The sequence below is a fragment of the Ranitomeya variabilis genome, chromosome 7 (genome assembly GCF_051348905.1).
Source record: "Ranitomeya variabilis isolate aRanVar5 chromosome 7, aRanVar5.hap1, whole genome shotgun sequence".
Lineage (NCBI taxonomy): Eukaryota > Metazoa > Chordata > Amphibia > Anura > Dendrobatidae > Ranitomeya > Ranitomeya variabilis.
The window spans coordinates 25,838,934-25,863,116 of NC_135238.1; the positions used below are offsets into that span (position 1 = coordinate 25,838,934).

Here is a 24,183-nt window from a genome sequence, read left to right on the forward strand (position 1 = left end):
CTAATGTCTGAACAAACACTGGTCAGCGTCCTCCTGTTTCCCTTAGTCGGAGGGTTTCCTGGAGTTAGGTACATTATCCTTTTTGCTGCCAAATGCTGTACATTGTACAAATAGTTATGACTATAGACAGGGGCGTAACTACAGCGTGTGCAGGGTTGGCAATCGCACCCAGGCCCTGGAGCCTAGGTGGCCCTAAAAGTCCCTTTGGCCTATAGAAAAAGACTATTGCTATTAAAGACTTAAAATATTTGGTGGTGCTTTCGCATCGGGGGCCCATGAGTTTCAAGTTACGCCACTGACTATAGACCAAAGGTGGGCAATTAATTTTCCCAAGGGGCCACATGACAGACCGTGGCTGTTGTGGAGGCCAAATCAATAGGCTGATATTAATTCTGCTTAATATTAATACATTAATTATAAATATTATTTTATATTAATAGAAATTGTATAATTTAACCCCTTAACGACCGCCGATGCGCCTTTTCACCGCGGCAATTAAGGGTACTTATACCACAGCGCCGTTAATTAATGGTGGAATTCTGTTTTTTTTTCATAAGTAAACGCAAGTCATATTGTAGAAATTTACCACTAACATGAAGTACAATATGTCACGGAAAAACATTCTCAGAATCAGTGGGATACGTTAAAGCGTTCCAGAGTTATAACCTCATAAAGTGACAGTGGTCAGAATTGTAAAAATTGGCTTGGTCATTAAGCTGCAAATTGTCTCTGTCACTAATGGGTTAATAATGAGCAGAATTAAGTATGGTGATACCCCTGATATACAGCTTGAGCCTGCACACAACCCCATTATATACAGTTGTGCTCAAAATTTTACATACCCCGGCAGAATGTTGGCTTTCTTGGCCTTTTTTTCAGAAAATATGAATGATAACACCACAAATTTTTCTCCACTCATGGTAGTGGTTGGGTGAAGCCATTTATTGTCAAACTACTGTGTTTTCTCTTTTTAAATCATAATGACAACCCAAGACATCGAACATCCAGTGTTTTATATTTTTCCGTCCCTATCTCTTTGGCTAAGCTGTGATGTGAACTGTGATGTTCTCTCACTACAAATAGCGTCTGCCTTCCCTGCCTCGGCTTTTATACAGCAGGCTATGATAGTCCCTACCAATTGGCTGTGCCAAACTATCTGAAGTAATAACTGCATTATGAGGAAGCTGGTCTGGCCGTTCTCAAGGCCATGTGAGCTTTCTATGGCTGATGCAGTCTTTTGAAAGTCTTGTGAAAAATGGCCTTGACCATCAGAGATGAATTGCAAATTGTTCAGATTCGCCGTGTTCAACAAATTTGTAAAAATTCGACACCAATTCAATTTTACGATTAATCGATTCGTTATCACCTGATCCACCATAAATCTCTATGATTATGAAACAACTGAAAAGCTTCTTAAAATTTGAAATAGTTTTCAAATATTACCAATTGTTTACGGCTTGTTGCCTAGGAGACCGACCACCACTGCTGTCTAGCTTGTAAAGGCTGCGCTGAAGCTGGCCGGGATTAGCAGGTAGCGGCATACTCCTGTGATTCTGGTCTGCTTCAGAATATCACTTACATGCTCAATAGAAAAGAGCTTGTAAACACTGTACATGTTCTTCTGTCTAGTAGAGGTGGTCGGTCTCCAAGGAAACAATTTGTTCACAAAAGAAAAGTTTTAATATCTGAAGAACTCCTGAAAACTTTAATAAGCAGTAACTTGCAAAATTGCTTGTATTTACAAGATCTATCCGACAATGCATTTAGTGTGAATATAGGAACAACCCTTTAGTTTTCATATGGATCTGCTGCACACCAATAACTTACTGTAGCTTAGGCTATGTTAACAAGTCAGGTTAAAAGCATCTACGCTAAAATCTGGGTCAAATTCGACAGTTCTCTCAATTGCTGCTTATAGTGGCATATTTAAAGGGCCCGATCCTGGCACAAGCTCTGTTCTGGTGCCTATAGGTTTCCTGGTGACTCGATCATGGGGAGCCGATGAGTTAACATGGCAATGAGGGTCCTGCTAAAGAACCTCTTCTAAGCCATCTTGGTAGTCCACAATGGAGAATGTGTTTTTAGTTTCCACTGCAACACTTTTGTATTGCACAATACAGAACAAGTGATCAGATTCTAAAAATAAAGTAAAAATGTATTTAAAAAAAAAAGTTTACATTTTAAAAAAAAGAAAGAAAAAAAATTAAAAGCTTGATCTTCCTTCTTCTCCTCCTGTGAAAAGAAAGAAAATATGTATGAACGTATTATGTACAGAGTGAATCTATGAAAATATGATATTAATTAGCTGATACAGTAAATCACGTAAATTAAAAAAAAAATCGAAATGTCAGATTTGCCAATTACAGGTCACTGCACATCCCCATACAAAAATGCTACAAAATGCAATCAAAACCTACCAAAAATAGTATAAATCAAAACTACGGCTCGACACAAAAAAAAATGGAGACACAAAGCACATTTATTCTCCGCAAACGTCAGATTTTTTTTTTTTACCTTTATAATAATTTAAAAAAAAGCTGTTCCAAGTTTGGTATCTTCGCATCATGTCATCAGGTTACTTTTTGTTCCCTTCATTGAATGAATAAAAAAAAGGAAACCCCAAAAACCAATGGTGGAATTACATTTTTTTTCACTATTTTATCCCATTTGGCATTTTCTTCTCATTTTCCGGTATATCTCATGGTAAAATGAATGGTGTCATTGAAGACTACAACTTGTCCTGCGAAAATAAACCAAAAGAGAGGGCGCTCCAGGTGAAGTTTTGGCTTTTGGAGGGGCGGTGGGAAGGAACAAAAAAAAAACAAAAGTGCAAAAATGAAAAAATTGTCCGGTCCTGAAAAGGTTAAAGGGGTGGCCCGGCCTTTGGCTACAAGTCTGCTCTCACTCTATGTGTCTACAGACTTGTGAATCCTCACATTGTGCGCACTGCACACCATGAGGATTCTCCGGCGCTGTGAGTAGATGTCATGTGACCGCAGGTATGTGATTTGCATACTTCCAGCCACATTCCAACTAGACATGTCCGACCTCTCAATACTCTTGCATACAGCGATGCTGGACACGTCTAGTCGGCATGTGATTTCCTGTATGCAAATCATATACTGGCGGTCACGCACCTGACCGCCATGCACAGTGACTGCAGACTTCTACCCTAAAGCCGGACAAGCCCTTTAGTACTTTTCTTTACGATTTTTGGAGCAAAATCACCTCCAAAATCCCAGATTGCCCGCAGGACCTAGGGAAAGCTGGGTAACCACTGACCACCCCTCAGGGTCCATATTGTCCACCACCCAGCTTTCCCAGACACTGATAGAATAATATACATTGTCTGAACACCATTTTTATTTTTACAATTGGATAAAAGACGACACAGCATGTATGTATGTTCACTTTATGATTTTTTAGAATTAAAATCTATAATCTGAACTGAATACTGAAACCTCATCGTTGTATAAAGACAGAGCACAGATCAGAGCACAGTTAAGAGGTCCGACTTTCTATTACTTGAGCATTTTCTCGTAGTGTACTCTTTAAATAAAGTTATCTTTGAATTGAAAAAAAAAAAAAAAGGAAGCCGTCTTTCTACGACCTGGCCAAAGCGAGGCTTGGTTGTAACCACGCCCATCCACAGCTACGGTGGCCGAGAGGGATACGATTTGAGCCTTTTCGGCGCCCGTGGTTCCTGTAAAGCAAAGGAAACGGTAGTTGGAAGAGCGAGGTCAGAGGCGAGAGGTGACTAGAGGCAGCAGGGCAGGTCAATACTAGAGATATGTGCTTGTGCCGAGGGGGGCGCCCTAACTCCAGCTGACAGCGGCCATGTCATGCACTTGCTGCAGTTTCACTACCTCTGCTTGCTGGCAGTGATATACGATTTAACAGTTTTCAGTATTATTGATATAAGAGGAGGCACATTGGTAATTGTGAACTACAACTCTTATTGTGCTGCATGGGGTATGCTGGGACTTGTAGTACTGTAGCTGCTGCACTTATTAAAGGCTGAAGTATCTGTTTTCTTCCCACAGGACCGCGATGAGCGACATCCGCCATTCTCTCCTGCGGCGGGATGCCCTTAGCGCAGCCAAGGAGGTTCTCTACCACCTGGATATCTATTTTAGCAGCCAGCTCCAGAGCGCCCCCGTGCCCATGGTGGAGAAGGGGCCCATCGATTTACTTGAAGAGTTCATCTTCCAGGTTCCCAAGGATCGAGGATCCCACAAGGTTTCTGTCTGTTTGTTACATTGTATCACCCTGCAGGAAGTCCGGGTTCTGCTCCCCTGGTGTCTGGGAATGAGCCCGTCAGTGGGATTTGTGTCATCTAAGGTTATAGAACAGGGAAATGATCACAGTGTGTGTGTGAAATTCTGCTGCTCATAACTGTTTGGGTAGTCAGCACATGGTTATCTGCCAGCCTCATTCAGATGAAAGGCAAAGTAGCAAAAATCTCTGCAGCCTATTTTGCTTCCAGCTTTGCTCTTGTCTGTCTTCTGTTTTTGCAGATTTCTGCCCTTTAAAGGGGTGTCCTATGAACATAATACGTTTCACAATTGGAAGCGTTAAAAAAAATGTTCCTGTGCTGAGATAATCTTATAAGTGTGCCCCTGTACTGTGTAAAGCCTGTGTCTGGCCGTACAGGAACATGGTCTGATCATACCACAGCTCCTGGCCAGGGGAGCAATCATAAATCACTTAAGATAAGGGAGCATACAGATGACACTGCAAAAGCTCACAATTGCTTCTTACTGTGAGGTAACACATTTGCCTGCATGTTTTATCACAGGAGTGTTTCTGCTGTGTCTCCAGCCTTCTGAGCTAATCATATATCAAGTCAATGACATACAAGCTCCGATGGCCACTGATCTGATCATGCCACAGCTCCTGGCCAGGGGAGGAAGCATACACATGACATAGCGAGGGGGCTTCTGTGAGGTAACACATTTCCCTGGCTCAGTAGCCACCAGAACTTGTATGTTACTGGCTTGATTTATGATGGACTCAGAAAGTTGGAGACACTGCAGAAACTCTCCTGTGATAAAACAGGCAGGGAAATGTGTTACCTCACAGAAGCAATTGCGAGCTCCTGCTGCGTCGTCTGTATGCTCCCTTATCATAAGTGATTTATGCTTCCTACCCTGGTCAGGAGCTGTGGTTGTGCCGATCAAGAACAGAAGCAGACACAGTAGGAACACATTTACAAAATTATCACAGCACAGGAAGATTTTTTTTTTAGCGCGTCCAAAAGTAAAACATATTATTATTCCAAAATATATTAATTAAAATGTACATTTTTTTTCTGGGACAACCCCTTACAAGTGAGTAAAAGTACTTAAATGTACAGCATGCTTGCTGATTGATGGGGGTCCCCTCAGTCACAAGAACAAGGATCCCATGTGCCCTTTGAATAGAACGATTTTCATGCATGCACGCTACTATGTCTTTTACAGTTTATGGACTGGTGGATAAGTGCTGTCTATGTCAGTGTGAACACTGCTAAGAAACTGAATGTAGCGGTGGCCTGCAAGTGTGACCGCTTAGGGAGATTTGGGACATCTGCTCTCTTAATAAAAGGGAGTAAATAATCAGGATTTATCTCCTATTACATGGACAGGTGATAAATGTTTTATTTATTTAATATATTATAATTGTATTTCCAAAATAGTAAGTTATTTCCTATCCATAAGGTAGTAAAATTAAAGAGGTATGTTAAGAAAGAAGGTATACTGAGGAACGCCAATTTAAAAAAATAAATAAAAAGTAGCTGAAGGAATATAATCCAAAGATAGCTTATTTTGGGTGGCAGAAAACAACGGGTTTTGGGGCTAAACCATCTACACCAATCACTGTTTAGTGTGTTTATTTTTTTAACAAAGGGGCTGGAATGCCCCAAAACGTGTTGGTTTATTCAGGTGGCAGAAAGCAAGGTGCGAATGGACCCCCTACTTCAAGCAAGCTTCCCAAATATTCATTGGGACAAGTTCGCCCCTGGAATAAGATACTTTTTGCCACCGGATTCAAATAATTCGCTTTAGGCGCACTCCAGCCACTTCATCAAAAAAGCTTACCAAGCATTGATTAGTGCGTCTGCCTGATAAAGGAGACAGGAAAGCCCCGAAATCAAAAGTTGTTTTTTTGCCACTCAAATAAGCTATTTTTGTGCAAACTGTAAAGCGCTGCGGAATATGATAGCGCTATATAAAAATAAAGATTATTATTATTATTTTTTAATATTATATTCCTTCATCTACTTTTTTTCATCGGCGCCCCTTACCATACCCTCATTTTTAATATACTGCTTACGTTTTACTATGGCCGAACCCACATGGGCTATCCGAGAGGGAGAGGAGGCTGCCAATCATCACTTTGGTTCCTGAAAAAACTTGATAACTTTTTTAAGAGAGAGTTTTCACTTACGTTGTTGCCATATTACCAATATGAGCATTGTTTCTCTATGAAGCACTTTTTTCTTTTTGCTCTAATATCCATAAGGTAGGGATTTTCTTCCTGATCGTTGGGGGTCCCACGACTGAGACCTCTAGTGATTCGGAGAAAATGGTTCTCCTCTTGAAAGGAGCGGTGGTGCGCATTTTTTGTACCTTTGCTCCATTCATTTTCGGTTGGACATGGCCCAGTGCCATGTTCAGCTTTTCCCTAATGATCCGTAAAGAATCCCCTATTATGCAGATAGGGAATAATTTGTTACTCTGCACGCTATGAAAATCTTGCAAGTAAACCTACGATGTCTATCCTGTCCTCGCATTATTTAACACCAACTCACCTCGTCTCTTCACTGACAAGTGGCTCAGTCAGTAAGTGTCCCAAAATTAGTGTAATCCGGGGGTAGACAAAGTACCAGGACCCATTTGGAATATTTGTTAGTGGCCAGTGCCCCACCACCAATATTACTGTTCTATATCGTACATAAAGGAAACGTATGGACCCTAATAATTGATACGTAATTTTGACCCGATTTTTCTCCCTTCAGCGATTCACGGCCTTGCAAGAGCTGCAGCTGCTGGAGATTCTTTGCAACTACTTCCAAGACCAATCCAAGGAGGCAGTCCGCCAGGTCATCTTCTCCTCGCTATTCAGCCCGCAGGGGAATAAGGCAGATGAGCAGCGAATGGTGCTCCTGGGGAAGCTGACGTCCATGGCAGTGGCGGTATGCAGGTTGCCAGTGCTGGAATGTGCTGCATCGTGGCTCCAGGTACAAAGTCATTTGCGATCAAATGCTCACAATGCTCAACCTCTGCTTGCTGTCAGTGAATGCAGAATCCTATTTTTTTACTTTGCACGTTGTCTTACACTTCTGTTGTGTCCTCTGATGCAGCGCACTCCTGCCGTGTACTGTGTACGTTTGGCCAAGGCTCTGGTCAGTGACTACTGCGGCTTAGTTCCTGGCTCTGTGCAGACCCTGAAGCAAATCTTTAATGTCAGCCCACGGTTTTGCTGCCAGTTCATCACTGCGGTTGCAACACTGTATGATATGTCTTCAGGTAAGAGATTGTATCCTATATGGGTTAAGCCATCATGGATGATCCCTTTACTAAAGCAATTTTTTTATTTTTGCAGAAGAACTTATTCCTCCTCATGACCTCCTGGAAATGATCGTTTCTTGGATTTTCGAGGATCCTCGTCTGATTTTGATCACTTTCCTTAACACTCCTATTACGGCCAACCTGCCTATTGGTTACTTGGACTTCTCCCCATTGATGGGTCTGGTGAGGTGGTGTGTGATAGCCCCTCTGGCCTACAGACACAAACAGAAGGCCGCTGGTGGTGGTCCTATTGGGGTAGATCAGAACCTCTACTCCAAGCTACATTTGAGTGTCTTGCAAGGTCTCATGATCCTCCAGACTCACCTGACAGAGAAAAGCCTGTATGGGCGATTAGCACTGATCCTATTTGAGCAGCTTGTGCCTCTTGTGGAGGAATTGGGACAACTCTGCGAAGAGCTTAACCCGCTGAATGCTGAGCAAGAGATGGAATTGGCACTGGATCGGCTGGCGCAAGCGTTACAAGTCTCGATGGCTACCGGAGCGTTACTTTGCACTCGGGGTAAATTTTATATTCGCTAAATCCAGGACTAATGGGTTACGTGGCAGAGACTCACATTGTAATCAACGGTGCTACTTCTTGAGTTGATGCCTACTGTGCAGGAGAACTACCAGGAGCCGGGAATACCACAGGTTGCAGGAGGGTCGCGGTGCCCTTATCCGGTGGCCACTGACTACCGACGTGGCTGCTAGATCAGGAACCTGCCAATCGTTTTTGCTCCACTCCCCACTGATCACATATCCTAGGAATAGGCCGTCACTTTATGAGATGGCAAACCTGAGAAGCTTCAATTGCCCAGTGCACGTCCTACAGGCTTAGATGTATGACCACAATCCTTAACAGTTAATTACTTTTGTTTCCCTTGCAGATGACCTGAGGACCCTCTGTGCACGACTCCCCCATAACAAGTGAGTACCCCGCTGTATCCTTTATCGACCATGCACTGATGTTTTAGACTAATAATAGAAAAATTAACTCCTGTCACCTAACTTCATTAAAATAGTTTTTTAGTCCACCCTTGGAGTGTGCATATACATAATAAATATAAATGTAGGGATCCCAGCTATACTCTGGATGGGACTAGACAGGAGCCGGCCACATACTTGTATAAGTATGTACAGGGTGGGCCATGTATATGGATACACCTAGATAAAATGGGAATGGTTGGTAATATCAACTTCCTGTTTGTGGCACATTAGTATATGGGAGGGGGAAAACTTTTTAAGATGGGTGGTGACCATGGCGGCCAATTTGAAGTTGGCCATTTTGGATCCAACTTTATTTTTTCCAATGGGAAGTGTCATGTGACACATCAAACTTATTGACAATTTCACAAGAAAAACAGTGGTGTGCTTGGTTTTAACGTAACTTTGTTCTTTCACGAGTTATTTAAAAGTTTATGACCACTTATAAAATGTGTTCAAAGTGCTGCCCATTGTGATGGATTGTCAATGCAACCCTCTTCTCCCACTCTTGACACACTGATAGCAACACCGCAGAAGAAATGCTAGCACAGGCTGCCAGTATCTGTTTCAGAGGCTACACATCTCGTATCTTCACAGTATAGGCAATTGCCTTACAATGCGAGATGCGCAGCCTCTGAAACAACGGATACTGGCAGCCTGTGCTAGCATTTCTTCTGCGGTGTTGCTATCAGTGTGTCAAGAGTGGGAGAAGATGGTTACATTGACAATCCATCAAAATGAGCAGCACTTTGAACACATTTTATAAGTGGTCATAAACTTTTAAATAACTCGTGAAAGAACAAAGTTACGTTAAAACCAAGCACACCATTGTTTTTCTTGTGAAATTCTCAATAAGTTTGTGTCACATGACACTTCCCATTGGAAAAAATAAAGTTGGATCTAAAATGGCCGACTTCAAAATGGCAGCAATGGTCACCACACATCTTGAAAAGTTTCCCCCTCCCATATACTAATGTGCCACAAACAGGAAGCTGATATCACCAACCATTCCCATTTTATTTAGATGTATCCATATACATGGCCCACCCTGTATATTCTGTGTTTTAAAGTGTTTGCAATTTATTTATTTTTTTACTGAAATGCATGCGTTCTGGTCTAAAAAAAAAAAATCATCTGTACAATTGGGTTTCATTAAACATTTTGCGCAGCTTGCAGTCTATAACCTCTTTGTTGCACTGTCCATCGCTGGCTGCAGAATGAGTTAACTGGGTTAGTGAGCTCACTAGGACGGTCTGAAAGGGAGTTTGTAAATCTTTTATGTCTTTTTTTTTTTTTCTAAGCTCCTCTCAGACCACATTATTAAACCTGGAAACAAACAAACGGTGCAAAATTGTAAATGTAACGCAATTGCAAAAATAATTCTTAGCAGCAAATGTATGTATTGATGTAAAAAAAAAATGTCCCAAAATTTAGACAACTCTTATTTAACCCCCCCATTTCTTCCCCATATTTCCATTTTTTTTTTTCTCTTCCAGCTTAATGCAGTTGGTGGTATCCGGCCCTGTGCAGCCGCCCGCTCATCCGACTCTGACCCCTGCGTTCTATCCTCACATCCATACGCCACCTCTGGTTTACCCCACACTCCCTGCTCATGCAGCGTTACCAGCACATGCAGCATTGCCCGCTCATACTGCTCTTCCAGCACACACTGCTTTACCCGGCCATGCAGCGCTACCTACACATCCTGCAATGCCCGCCCATGCAGCGCTGCCAACACTCCCCACACTACCAGGACATCCTGTGCAGACGTTCATGCCTGGCATGACTTTTCCTTATCGACCTATGCGTTGATTACCTCTATAATATTCCCGGAGAAGGACTCATAGTCATAAAGGACAGACGTACACGGAAAGTCTTCAGGGATGCGTCGACCACTGATATTCCAGGACAACCGGATGGCATCACATATAGGCTACAGTAGGCCGGGGACGGACAAACGTCCACCATCGGATCACAGTCACCCCCTCTGGACTGTAATAAAAGTCAATATCATTCACATTTTGGTGGAAAAAAAACAAAAGAGACAATTCTTTTAAAGGGGTTATCTCCCATCTGTGGGGTAGGGGAAACTTACTGATTGCTCTGGATCTGACACCTCCTCTCTATTCATTGTCTAGAGCACACCCTCCCATAGTGAGGTTTCCTGATCACTAGGTCCTCAGCAATAAGTAAGTTATCCCGTACCCTATCGATTTCTGGCAATTTTACCTGGTTCGATCATGTTGGAGCTGGATTGAGAGAGCATAGAGGCCATTGGGTTGGATCTTTTTTTATTATGTAAATATAAAATATATATAGTGAAGAAATAAAATGATAATTATCAGACATGGCTGAGCAGATCCCCGCGCTGCTGCTTTCTCAATGCCCGGTCTGCAGTGTAAGGCTGCTCCTGCATCTGTGTAATAAGACTTGAATGTTAACCCGTCTTACGCTCCCCAGATTGAGGGTCTTTTATGGATGTTACAGGGGTGGGCTAACCTTAGACATTTAATATAGATGCAAGTCTCTTATCCAGAAGGAAGAGCGGTCCCGGACCCCTGTCCTGCCTGGCCAGGTGGACAAGGACGTCGCATGTGCAAAGCTGTCTTCATTCACTTTTAGGAGTTAGTATGAAAGCGAACAAGTGTGTCCACACTTCCGGCCCCCTTGGCCTTCATTCTTTGCCTCGGTGCACAGGATTTGGGGGGGATCCACATACAGAACCTTCCCGGTGGGCTTGTACTTTGGTTGCTCCCTAATCTAAAGTGTTAGCTCCTTGTTGCACGGCACGTACGCTCTTCATCTCTGCTAGTAGTAACGCTCCCAACATGCTCTAATAAGGTCTGGTGGGAGTCGTACTGAAGAGATGCAAGAATAAGACCACTGCTATATAGACTGGGCATCCTGCCTACATCTTAGGGCTGTTTTCTCTTGATGGCTATGAAATATCTTGCCTTGAGGGAAAAAAATAGCTCGTGGAATCGTTCAGCTGCCTTATCAATCTATAGCAGATCCCTAGATATGACGCCAGCAGATGGGAGTCTGACCTCTGGGACCCCCACCGATCCTGAGCATTGGGAGATGTGGGGCTGCTTCTGTGCTCCCACCATTCACCTACACAAGGTCGCGCTGCGGTTCCCTGCACGGCGGGTGGCTGCTGCGCAGGGGACACATTGATGCTGCAGCCCCGGCACTCTCGGAGGTCTGACCTGACGGAGCAGAAAGGGATGATATTCCCTGACCAGTAATGTGCAAGGGACTGGCTGCAGTTACCCCGCTGGTCACTCAGAATAGTAGTCTGCAGGCGGGAGCGCGACGCTTATGCAGGAGCGGAACCGTGCACTTCTGACAATTCTCGTCTGCAATCAGTAGGGGTCTCCAGACCCCACCGATCTGCAGAGCTTTAAGGGAATCTTTATGGAGAATAACCATTTATTGCCGGTCCATAGGTTAGGGGATAACTTGCTGATTGCCGGGGTGCGATCATTAGGAACCCCAGAGGTCAGGGCTCTGTTGCCCCATCCTGGATGCAGTGGCGATCTGTCTGCTCAGCCTCCGCTCCATTAATTGTCTATGGGACTGCCAGAAATAACGGAGCACAGTCCCATAGACAATGAACGGCGCAGGCATTGAGCACAGGCGCCACCACTGCACTGAGGATGGGGTAACGGAGCTCTGATCTCTGGGATTCCCGACAGTCCGGTCCCCAGCGGGTTATCCCCATCCTATGGATTAGCACACAGCCTTGTAGGGGACATCGCCCCTGTAAAAACTGCACTTTTAGACATCAATATTTCTGCCAAAACTAAAGTGTAATCAGATATTGATGATTGACAGCTCTGGAGCGAAAGCCTGCAGGCAGAATAGTGCACTGATCGTCTTGGCCACGCCCAGGGTGCACTGATAACCTCATTAACATATAATTAATCATGGTTTCTGCAGAATGGAGGCAGCGATCAGAATAGTACAGGGGTGATTATTACAGGGTGCTATATGCATACAAGGCTGCGCGCTGAGCTTATACTGTCAGGTTGGGCCGACACATTCCCTTTAAGTGATTACAAAGGGTCTTTCACCGGAGGACCCCACATGTCCCCGCGTCAGGCGGCATCCGGAGGGTCCAGACGCCATAAGTCGGTGACTGATCCGCCAGCGTTATTCCAGATTCCATAATAACTATGGACGGCGCACAAGCAAATGTCCTCTCCCATACACAGAGTGGCCATGTATTATTCAGACCATTATGTCAGTTCACACGGTGCGTTTGTAGTATCCGCAGCGGACACGGGAGTGAGAGTGAGTGCACGGTGTCAGTGAGTGTGGCCGGGTCGCGCCTGCGCGCAGAGGAAGGACTCGCGGCCTTTGTTGCCATGGAGATCGCCGCGCACACGCACGCACCCTGCGCACAGCAGGCGGACTGCCGCGTGACGCGCGTGCCCGTGAGCTGGAGAGGAAGATCGCCTTCCTGTTCCTGTGCTGCTGACAGCAAAACAACCGGGGGACCGGCGGCGACGTCACCACACCGGAAGTACCGGGAGGAAGGAGAGAGCAGCGCGGAGAAGACACGGGTAATGCAGACGAGAGAGTGTGTGAGGCCCCAGGCGGAGGGATACACTGAGATCAGATCCATCCTGGGGGCTGCAGGATACACCTGCCATATAGGTCATGCTCCAGAACTGCCATCTCCTTATTAAAGGGGTCCTATTGCATTAAAGGGATCCAAATACTCAATCAGCACGCTCCTTTTGGTTGGTATCTGTTTACATCTTTAATTCCCTGCAGGACCCCGCTGAGCTGTGTATCTGTACATCATCAGAGGACCCCCTTTAAATGGGTAAAATTGCAAAGCGCTTGTAAACAGGCAATTTTCTTCTTTAACCCTTTAACCCCTGGAGCTTTTTTCGTTTTCCGCTCCCCTCCTTCCCAGAGCCATAACTTTTTTATTTTTCCGTCAATATGGCCATGTGAGGGCTTGTTTTTTTTCTGTACGAGTTGTACTTTTGAAGACACCATTGGTTTTACCACGTCGTGTACTAGAAAACGGGAAAAAAATTCCAAGTGCGGTGAAATTGCAAAAAAAGTGCAACCCCACACTTGTTTTTTGTTTGGCTTTTTTGCTAGGTTCACTAAATGCTAAAACTGACCTGCCATTATGATTCTCCAGGTCATTACAAGTTCATAGACACCAAACATGTCTAGGTTATTTTTTATCTAAGTTGTGAAAAAAAAATTCCAAACTTTGCTAAAAAAAAAATTGTGCCATTTTTCGATAGCCCGTAGCGTCTCCATTTTTCGTAATCTGGGGTCAGGTGATGGCTTACTTTTTTGCGCGCAGAGCTAACGGTTTTAATGATACCATTTTTGTGCAGATACGTTCGTTTGATCGCTCGTTATTGCATTTTAATGCAATGTCGCGGCGACCAAAAACTCTTCTCACTACGCCGTTTAGCGATCAGGTTAATCCTTTTTTATTGATAGATCGGGCGATTCTGAACGTGGCGATACCAAATATGTGTATTTTTTTTTAATAGTTTTAATTTGAACAGGGCTAAAGGGGAGTGATTTAAACTTTTATAATTTTTTTTATTTTTTTTCATATTTTTGAAAATATTTTTTTTTTTACTTTTGCCATGCTTCAATAGCTTCCATGGGAGACTAGAAGCTGGCATAGCCTAATTGGCTCTGCTACATAGGGGCGATGCTTAGATCGCCTCTATGTAGCTAAATTACAGCATTGCTATGAGCGCCGACCACAGGGTGGTGCTCACAGTAATCCGGCATCAACAACCATAGAGGTCTTCAGGAGACCTCTGGTTGTCATGCAGATGCACCGCTGACCCCCGATCACGTGACGGGGTCACCGGTGCGCTCATATCCAGCAGGAAGTGCTTGTTAAATGCCGCTGTCAGAGTTTGACAGCGGCATTTAACTAGTTAATAGGCGTGGGCGGATCGCGATCCCGCGTGCGCCTATTGCGGGCACATGTCAGCTGTTGAAAACATCTGACATGTCCCAGCTTTGATGCGGGCTTACCACCGGAGCCTGCATCAAAGCTGGGGTTCTGACATTGGATGTACTATTCCATTTGATGGCAGAAAGGGGTTAAAAAAATCCTCTTTATTCCCAAGAAAGGAGGATTTTTAGTTTTTACAGCTTTTTGCTCCTTGGCGAGGGTGCTGTGCACCGCTGCAATCTTATCAGCAGTGGCTGGTCTCCAAGGGAAAAAGCACAGGGCTTACAAGCTTGTTGATGTAGAGCTTGTAAGCGCTGCTCTGAAGCTGCGGTCTTCCTATGCTGCAGAAACAAAGCTGTCTTTACTTGCAACATAGGCAAGAGGGCAGGGCTTACAAGCTTGTTGATGTAGAGCTTGTAAGTGCTGCTCTGAAGCTGTCGGGATACATCCAGATTCAGTGCCCCTGCTTTCTTCTTATTCTGAAGAGACAAAGCTGTCTCTGCAAAAAGAAAAAGAACAGTTCGGACCCTCGTCATGATCATCAGGAGGTTCTGAAGAAAGATTATGGGAACCTTCCTTTAATTTGTCTGAGTTTATAAACACCTGTGTAACCTTTTTAATTCCACTTAAAGGGGTATTTTATCTTAGCAAGTTATGTCCAATCCACAGGATAGGTGATCACTTGCTGATCTCTGGGGGTCCCAACGCTGAGACATCCATCCATTGTTTATGGGATTGCAGGACATAGCTGTATACATGGCTCTGCTATTTTCCGCAGACCCAGAGGTCGAGCACGTGCACCTCAGCTCCATTGAAGACTGTAGTCCTGTCTTTGGAATTGTTGAGGGTCCCAGCAGTCGGACCACCATCAATTAGTCAATGCAAAGGAGATATCATACAATTTTGGAAATTATCCTATAAAAGGGGCCTCTGTGCAATTAAGGTCGTGTTTTGTGTTATGGCTTCAGTTCACGGCCCTGGACCAGTACTGACAGCCTCAGTGGCAGCTAATGGAGTCCAGTGGACCGGTGCCTGCCAGGACGTGTGCAACCTGTCGGGCGCTGGTCGATGGGACGTCATCCCCACTTGATGCAAAAGTGAACCGCACCAGAGCAACCCTTTAAAGACCCCATAAAGAAGTATTGTCTTCCTTCTTTCAGGGTTTTTAGAGCACCCCAGGTCCACGAGATCCCACCACCTGATGGTAGTAGTGAGGGGGCTTTGCGGCACCATCGGGAGTAATCTGTGTTCTCGTCTCCTTTTTGTCTTCAGCTCATGGAGTCTCTGTAAACGGTGGAGGAGCTCGGGGCTCGGCCGGGAGGCGCTGATCGGAGGCCTCGCTGCTCCAGAACCAAGGTGAGGCTGTTTACCTTCACGCCACCCTATAATCCGCTGCCTCCTCGCCCGTACTGCGTGTAGGATACGTCCTCTATCGGGCGTGCTTGTAATCTCTGCTGTGCCAGGGTGCAACAATCACAGTCTCTGGGCACATACTCCAAGGATTTAGTGTCTGGGCAGACAAAGGCGGCCGATCCTTGGCACTTCATACAGGAGGCTGCTGTGACTTGGGTACCTGATACCCGAGACTGCTCTTGGGTTACAATGGTTGGATACAGGATACGGGAAGTATAATCCTTCAGCTCGCCTCTTCGGAGGAGGCTGGGGGTGGTAGTGTCTGTTCACGTAAAAGTATACCGCCCCCTGGAGGAGAATTTCTCATGAAACTTTTCTTTTTTTTTTTCTGCCGTCGCTGCCAGGTGTGAATGAGCGAGGAGGGCTCCCCCGCTGCTCTCGCTGACACGGTCCTGCGCTTCCTGTGCCATGATGACATAGACACGGTGAAGGAACTATGTGCCGACTGGTTTCCCATCGAGTAAGTCTATTCCCGAGGGGGCGGCCATTGCCCCGAGCAGTATTGAATATCCTATGTACGTCATCCCTTATTACAATCCCTCGCAGGTACCCGGATTCCTGGTACCGAGACATCACATCGAACAAGAAATTCTTCTCCCTGGCTGCCACCTACAATGGGCAAATAGTGGGCATGATTGTAGCCGAAATAAAGAGCAGGACCAAAGTGCACAAAGAGGTGAGTGGAAGCGTCGCCATCTTCTTATATCGCCCTTGTTGGCGTCGTCACCTTAATTAATTTGTGATTTCCCTCCTTGTAGGATGGGGACATCTTGGCGTCCAGCTTCACCAGCGACACACAGGTGGCATACATACTGAGCCTGGGCGTGGTGAAGGAGTTCAGGAAACAAGGCATTGGTGAGACCCGCGGCGGCAGACCGACATTGGCATCTGTGCACACTCACTTGCTAATGGGCTTTTTTACTATCAGGGTCCCTGCTGCTGGAAAGTCTGAAGAGTCACATCTCCAGTACCGCCCAGGACCTGTGCAAGGCGCTGTACCTGCACGTGCTGACCACCAACAGCAGTGCCATTCGCTTTTACGAGAACCGACACTTCCATCAGCACCACTATCTGCCGTACTACTACTCCATCCGCGGGGTGCTGCAGGATGCCTACACGTATGTGCTATACCTCAACGGAGGGCACCCGCCCTGGACTGTGATATATCCTTCTCAGATTAATGGGGGTTTACGATAGAAGATCCTTCAAACAGTTTTTCTCCCCTCTCCATATACACATGCACTCTCACTTCGGCTGTGCGTGCATGTGTTCTGACTAGGAAGAGGAATGTAAATGGCTGCTGGACACCCCTGTCAGTGGGTTAACAAAGGATCGGGCATGTTGAAATCCAACATGCCTGATCCTCCAAAAACATTTGCTGTCAGAGAAGAGTCGGGACTTCCCCAAACACATTTACTGGTCAGTCATTTCCACCAAAATTAGCATGTTTGGCCTCCTTAAAGGGGGTTTTCCTCTACTTAGATATTGTTGGCCTTTCCTTAGAATATCAGATTGGTGGAGTCAAACACCCAGCACTCCACCGATTTTTTTTTTTTTTTTGCAGCTCCCTCGACAGCTGGATATATGGAGCCAGAATAGCACAGATTCATACGCTGTATAGTGGCCGTTCTCGAGTACTGCAGATCAGCTCGTGTTGAAGTGAATGGGAGCTGAGTTGCAGTACCCCAAAACATCCACTACACAGTGCACTATGCGTCCTACCGCCGCTGGAGCTGCAAACAGCTGATCAGTTGGGTGCTGACTGTCGGACCCCTTCCGATCTGATATTCTAAGGATAGGCCATCAATGTCAGCACTCGGGACCCCTTTAAAAGCTGTATAGTTGGCTTTAGGCATTAGATAGTTGGAGAATTAATGCTATTCTTTTACACCATGTCGAGGTCAGCCATACTTTCTTTATCTTCCTTAATGTTTCTTCACGGACTATCTGCAGCACCTGGGTTCTGCCCTGGCCGGTCTCAGCCCATGCTCGCTGCCCCAGAGGATCTACCGCCAGGCCCACACTCTGCTGCGTAGTTTACTTCCCTGGTCCGGCATCTCTGCAAAGAGTGGCATCGAGTACAGTCGCACCATGTGATAACAGGTATGGCACACTGACACTGCAGGAGTGCCGAGCGCACTGTCACTCACATGGCTGTTCATGTCTATCATGTGCTACCAGAAACTAGGACAGCCATTGCACAGCTTAAAGAATTTTCAGAGAAGTCTCTAGTGCCTACATGATAAAGAAAAAACATTTCTGCGGCCAATTTGCATGTTTCCTAATTTTTGCTTCTGTCTCATTTCATTTACTTCTTTTTCTCTTTTGTCATGTTGTTCCAAGCATCAATTAATCCTATTAGACATAACACCAAACACAAGGGTACTCCTGTGCTGTGTATAATCCGGATGTTCCTATGGCCACAGGAGGCGCTGTCCTATTAGATGTAACCATACATTTTAAAATCCTTCTCCTATCTATAGAGAGAACTGGGGGACAGCCTTCCTTGATTGGTGGGAGTCCTGGCTGCATGTGTCCACAGCTTTTTCCCTTCTAATCTATGGGCTTTATGCAAACTGCTGCTTTAATGGTTATCACTGATCCTGATAACGGGGGTCCCCCTGTGAATGCACATGACATGCAGTGGAGCATTGGTCATCAGAGTTGAGCAAAAAGAATTGCAGGACACTGGTCCATTGGCCACATCGGTAGCCCTGCGATCTTCCTCCTAACCCCAGAGCCGCCTGCGATTAGTAGATTTGATGGCCGTTGGTCCAGGGTCCTGCAATGAACTCTTTTACTGCTCATTTCACACAAGAGACACCAGACCTTTGTTCTCGGGATTAAAGGGGTTAACCCATGGGGGACTCTCAACCGTCACTAGAACAGGGGTCTCAAAGTCACTTGTGTGAATGAGCATGTGCGACCATTGCTCCATTCACCGTGTAGAAGTGGTGGTCGCACACGCTCGCTCACACACGGGACTTTAGGACCCCTGTGGGGGGGTCTCGGCAGCTGGGGCACCCAACGATCATACACTTATGCTGGTGGGACACCTTGTCACTGGTGGCACTACCCTAACACTAATGTCTCCCTTTTCCTGCAGATCCCCATGGCTGCACATCTCCGTGACTGCACGCCGGCTGCCAGAGGAGCGACACGGTCATAGGATACAGGGTCGGTCTTACCTTCCACGCTCTCGGCAGCCCAGGATCTGTCCTGCCCCCAACGTTTTATGTACAGGACCTGATAATGGGATCTTCATTACTTTCTGGCTGCTGCTATATAACCCTTATGGTTTCCTAATGAAAACTTTCAAAGAAGATCCCGTTCTCTCCAGCGACACAGGAAGCAGCCTACATTCTGCCCTATTTTTGTAGCCTGGAGCTGCATGTCTAATTTTTTTTTTTTTTTTTTTTTTATGACTTCTATTTTTTCCTTACAATCAGTTGATGTTGGTGTCTACATGGTTGCAGAGTTTTACATATATCTATATATATGGGACGGGTGGGGGCCGTGCGGAACTATGCAGCGGTTTATGAGGCCTCTGCTATGTAGAGGACACAGTCGCCCTTCCCATTCAGGTCTTCCTTATGTGTTGTGTGCGGTCCGACCAATACTGACATTATCCTACAGAGCGTAGCGGAGGACCCATCCCCGTACAGTAATGGCGCCCTCTTTTCAGGCAGGGTGTGTACATTGGGGTCCTATCTACATGCCAACTGGCAAGAATTGCTATCAGCTGAGACAAAGCAGATGCCAAGTAATCGCGTCATGCAATTTTTTTTTTTCTTTGTTAACCCTAGCGTTAGCCTTTTTTTTTTTTTTGTGCAAAACCACCCTCATTATCCTCATGCTACACCGTGCAAATACCTGATTAATATAATGGTAAAGTATGGCTGCCCCCCACCTCAGCTTCATGCATTTAATAGCTGCCGTCACATCATGCCACATCTCTGCCTGGCTTATTAATCAGATTTGTGTTGTTTCCTAATCCATAGATTTATATTGTGTACCTTTTATGGCCTGTATCATATTTGCAGCATGTTTTTTGTGATTTTTATTTTTTTATTTTTTATTTTTGGCTCATCCAATTTTAATTTATTTTAATTTTTTTCCCTTTAGGACTGAATTTGCACTTGTCCACATACATGCGTTTGCTCATATTAGTACATAATTAAATGTAAGATCTATACAATGTCTGTTACAGAAAATCAAGCTCTTATCTCGCCAGCACATACCGTAAAGGCCCTAGATGACCCTGTATACTATGTAATTGGGTGGCAATAAACAAGTGCGAAGGGGGAAAAAAAAATCGCAGGCCCTTCACTTAAAAGTGGCAAAACCTGGCACCATAATAACCTACGTATGCCCATTGCCCTCCAGTTTGCATTTCCCAATATCGGCTTTTATGTTTTTAAAGAACATTTTTTCTTCTTTTGCAGAAGACTTTTGTGCTATTCACTTGCGGGTTTTAACTTCTTCAATGCTGTCATTTTGATTCGTAGACGGCAAATGATGGCGGATCAATGTTTTGTCAAACGTACCTCGTGGGCCGCAGCTCATAACTGGCAGGTATAATGAGGGATATGCAGACATCTCTGTATTGTGGGTTTGACCAGAAATTGGAACCATGGCAGATCCAGGATTGGGAGAAAGAAAGAAAGTGTAGGCATGTTATGTGTGAAGGGGGGGTGTCAGGTGACAATAACGTCGTGAGGTTACGTAGGCGCGTTCACAGGCGGCAGGACTCGTGGCACTGTCCAGGCAGGCATCTTCTGACGTCTTCTCATTAGTCGCCCCTATCCACACACCTTTCAATGGTTAGGGACCAGACACACCCTTTAAGGCTATGGTCATGTTACCATATACACTTACGGTAAGTTTTTTTTCGTATTGCCAAAACGGTGGACCTTACCGTTCTTCCTGGTATATGTGAACCAGGTTTTATTAAAGAAATCTGCTCGTCCTTGTAAGATTCGGACCCCCGTCCCCAACCTGTGGCTTTCCTAATCCGAGCCTGGGCTCTTTCCACACTACATGAAGCTTTTCATCGACGGCATATTTTGGAAAGCTTTCTGATGTCGGAGTCCGACGTATGCCACTGTATAGGCCTACGGTAGCAAATGTCAGGCATAGGGTCCTATTAAATGTAAAGGTCGACCTCCTAGTATAATGGGGGGGGGGGGGGTTAGGCCAAAGCCCAACATTTATAGGTCGGACTCGGAACAGAACACAATGTGGACAGAGCTATAGATCACCATAGGGTTCCATAATGATTCAACCTCACTTCAGTAAAATGATTAGGGGGGGTGTAAGGGTCTTATATTTGCATTATGACCTCCTAAAAACGGGCTCTGGAAAAGAAGTATAATCTGGGGACTTCTCCACTTGATCTAACCCTATTGCACTTTTCCTTGTAGCAGCAGAAAGGAGGACAGAAGGGGGCACATCTCTTATTAGGTCATCTATTGTTTCCTCTCCCTCGCTGACCCACAGCGGGGACGCCGTCAATAGACCACCCATTAGTGCTCGATTTGACATTGGACGGAGGGGTCCTCCATAAAAAAAAACTGGACAATTAACTTTAAAGTTTCTGCACTTTCACAAAACTTTTTCACACGTCCTATATATTGATTGCACGTATAAATGAAAGAACAGAATAGCTCATCTGACCTCCAACTCGAAAAATGAGGCTTCATTGAAAGTATATGAAAGCCGAACTGGACGGGGAACTTCTGATCCTCCGTTTTGGCTTCCAGAACACAACTTCTGTCCAATGTTTCGTGAACGTGCAGATAAACTTTCAGCAATGTCTCGGGATATCAGTATGTTCTGCTTTGCATCGGTCCTGGGTGTACGGACTCCATTATATGGTTTTGTGTGTAGTGTATTGCACACTTTAATTGCACATGATATAAGAATCCTATGAGTTGTCATTCTGTAAATCTAGAGAGCTATAGACACTTCTCCGGTATTTCTGCCCCCGCCTAGCTGTACATGAATACATGTGTCTTGTATGTCAGCCTATACAGTGTGCGTGTGTGATCGAGTGTGCGTACACAACATTTGGGTTGCTTTTTGCTCCATCGCTGCACCAGTCATTGTGAAACCCTTTGGATGTTTTCTATTTATGACAAAAGTGTTGACAAATAATAAAATATATTAGAACCATTGTTTCCTGGCCGATTTCCTGGGTATTGATGGGGTCTCATCTAAAAAGTCGTCCTAGGAGCATTGCAAGGCATCATGACCGCTCCTTTGAGGACTGCGCTGCATTCCAATTTCTGTTCAATTTATACGGCGCCTTTAAGGAGTTGCTAGTTGTGCAATTTCCCTATACTAACAAACGCCCTTCCACACTGAGTATCTCCTATACCGATGCCTTTGTAGACGAGGGGGAGCACACTTTACAGCTTAGGAGAAGATATGGAGCAATCTTGTAGCACTGCAGCTCATCTGCAATACCAGACACAACCTGTGAACAGAGGTGGCACTGTTTTGGGGATAAGATCATCTGTGTAAGGGTATTTGCCCACTTTAAGTTTTTTTTTCTGTTGCAAATACTTATGCGTTGTTAGGAAAAACACGTCTTGTATTTTGATGTATTTTTTAATGTGTTTTTTTTCCTATTAAAATAGGTGAAGGAGGCTGAAATTGCTACAAATCTGGAAGGAAATAAAATAAGCAATGTTCATGCGATTTCAGATATCTCATTCAGGGCTCATTTACATTGTCAGTATTTTTCATGTAGGAGAAAAACGCACCAATTATTCTGACCAGAGTGTGGTCTGATTGTCATCGGTTTTTCTCATACAAGGAGAGAAAAATAAAAGTTTCTGCACCTTCTCCATATTGACGATCTGTGAAAATCGGACCACGCTCTGATGTCATCCGAGTGCAGTCCAATTTTTTTTTTAAGGGACCCATAGACTTGCATGACCTGTTTTGAGCTGATGCGCTTATTAAAATTGGACCGTGTACACTCCCTCTGCCTGGTATTGGGGGCACAATGGTCACCAGCCGCCATGACGTGGCAGGGGGCCAGTAAGTGTCAGAGGACCCCAGAATGCAAGATAGGGCATCACCAGCGCAGAAGTAAACCTGTCTCGGTCCCGCTGCTCTGGAGAACTAAATTGCAAGTTAATGGGTCTGTGAAAAAATTGGACTGCGCTTGGATGACATCCAAGTACGCTCTGATTTTCACGGATGGGCAGAAAGAAGGTGGAGAAACTTTGTTATTCACATATAAGAAAAACAGATGACACTCGGACCAAACTCTGATCAGAATAATCGGTGTTATAGTACGTGTGAGTGAGCCCTTAACCAGATAATGGCCGCGTTCAGATGACTGTGCATTCTAATATCTGAATCTGGTCCCCGCGTTATCTCTGGTTTTATGATCCGAGTTCCTAGTATCTTGCGATTCTGGTAAACGCGCAGTCAGGCCAGGATTTGCGGCTGTAATATGGAAGCTAAGATGCTTCCGTCTGAATAAAGCCTTAGTCCCCCCCATAGAATTGTACAGATTTGCGACAACATTTACCCTGGACCTCTTTGGCCATCAAACAGTTAAGCCTATGTGTGGAGGAATGCATGTGGTGACACAAGGGGACATGTTTGGGCAGGCCCGGGTGATAGTGCACGTTGTGTCCCTGCCAGTCACAATGCCCTGGGAGGTATCAAAGAAAGACTCGGAGGGGGGCTGTCCACCACCCGGGCAGGTCCGATCATGCTGAACATTCCTAGGTGATGGTATGAAGGGTTAAAAACTTGATGGACCTGTTCAGAATGGCCGAGCCCTTTGCTGCCAGTGGATTAGCAGTATTATGGAATATTGGCGGCCAGGAAGGACCTGGTTAATGGGACCATATGGTGCACCTTTTTATACCCAGTACCATAAAATTTGCTTCCCCAATCCGGGCACCCACCATTAACAACCATTAAAGTGGCCATAAAGGATTGTCAATGTCTCTCTGTGGGACTACAAACCCCAGCAGCTTCTACCAGTCAAAAAAAAAACTCATTCCAATACCACAAGTGATAGTTCCTTACACCCAGCTCGGCTGTAAAAGGGTTAACCCTCCCGACACCCGATCTGCGCGCGACTGAAAGATGAGGTTACGTGGCTTTATTCTTTACGTGTAACACAAGGAAGAGATCGGGAAATTACCGTCGCGTGGTCACGTCACACGATATTGTCTGACTGACCTAAAGGGTTGGACACGGTGCGTGCTGCCTGTATCAATACATTCTGCTCCACCTGTAATATGGCAGAGG

The 24,183-nt window shown here is 45.1% G+C and overlaps 2 protein-coding genes across 4 annotated transcripts; both read left to right on the forward strand.

The window, feature by feature from the left end:
• Positions 1 to 3,612: 3,612 nt before the first annotated feature.
• On the forward strand, positions 3,613 to 10,883 carry INTS15 (integrator complex subunit 15). Of its 3 annotated transcripts, none has more exons than XM_077274629.1 (7): positions 3,613 to 3,753; positions 4,044 to 4,239; positions 7,001 to 7,222; positions 7,346 to 7,511; positions 7,588 to 8,073; positions 8,441 to 8,480; positions 10,034 to 10,883. In XM_077274629.1, the coding sequence occupies exons 2-7, from the start codon at positions 4,051 to 4,053 to the stop codon at positions 10,347 to 10,349; spliced, it is 1,419 nt and encodes a 472-aa protein (XP_077130744.1). In that variant the 5' UTR covers positions 3,613 to 3,753; positions 4,044 to 4,050; the 3' UTR covers positions 10,350 to 10,883. The 3 variants fall into 3 exon arrangements, with proteins under 3 accessions (XP_077130744.1, XP_077130743.1, XP_077130745.1); XM_077274628.1 differs by having other exon boundaries at positions 3,662 to 3,775; XM_077274630.1 differs by having other exon boundaries at positions 3,706 to 3,935.
• A 2,059-nt stretch (positions 10,884 to 12,942) lies between these two features.
• NAA60 (N-alpha-acetyltransferase 60, NatF catalytic subunit) lies at positions 12,943 to 22,079 on the forward strand. Its single transcript, XM_077274631.1, has 8 exons — positions 12,943 to 13,105; positions 15,763 to 15,846; positions 16,248 to 16,363; positions 16,450 to 16,579; positions 16,662 to 16,758; positions 16,832 to 17,066; positions 17,844 to 18,006; positions 19,010 to 22,079. The coding sequence occupies exons 3-7, from the start codon at positions 16,254 to 16,256 to the stop codon at positions 17,998 to 18,000; spliced, it is 729 nt and encodes a 242-aa protein (XP_077130746.1). The 5' UTR covers positions 12,943 to 13,105; positions 15,763 to 15,846; positions 16,248 to 16,253; the 3' UTR covers positions 18,001 to 18,006; positions 19,010 to 22,079.
• Positions 22,080 to 24,183: the final 2,104 nt, after the last annotated feature.

What these genes read in the sequence shown, in the direction of transcription:
- INTS15 (XM_077274629.1), top strand. Translation starts at nt 4,051, where the DNA reads ATGAGCGACATCCGCCATTCTCTCCTGCGGCGGGATGCCCTTAGCGCA. An exon ending in GTGCTGCATCGTGGCTCCAG is followed by an intron (nt 7,223 to 7,345) that starts GTACAAAGTCAT and finishes CCTCTGATGCAG; the next exon opens with CGCACTCCTGCCGTGTACTG. An exon ending in ACTGTATGATATGTCTTCAG is followed by an intron (nt 7,512 to 7,587) that starts GTAAGAGATTGT and finishes TTATTTTTGCAG; the next exon opens with AAGAACTTATTCCTCCTCAT.
- NAA60 (XM_077274631.1), top strand. Translation starts at nt 16,254, where the DNA reads ATGAGCGAGGAGGGCTCCCCCGCTGCTCTCGCTGACACGGTCCTGCGC. An exon ending in GGACCAAAGTGCACAAAGAG is followed by an intron (nt 16,580 to 16,661) that starts GTGAGTGGAAGC and finishes CCCTCCTTGTAG; the next exon opens with GATGGGGACATCTTGGCGTC. An exon ending in GTTCAGGAAACAAGGCATTG is followed by an intron (nt 16,759 to 16,831) that starts GTGAGACCCGCG and finishes TTTTACTATCAG; the next exon opens with GGTCCCTGCTGCTGGAAAGT.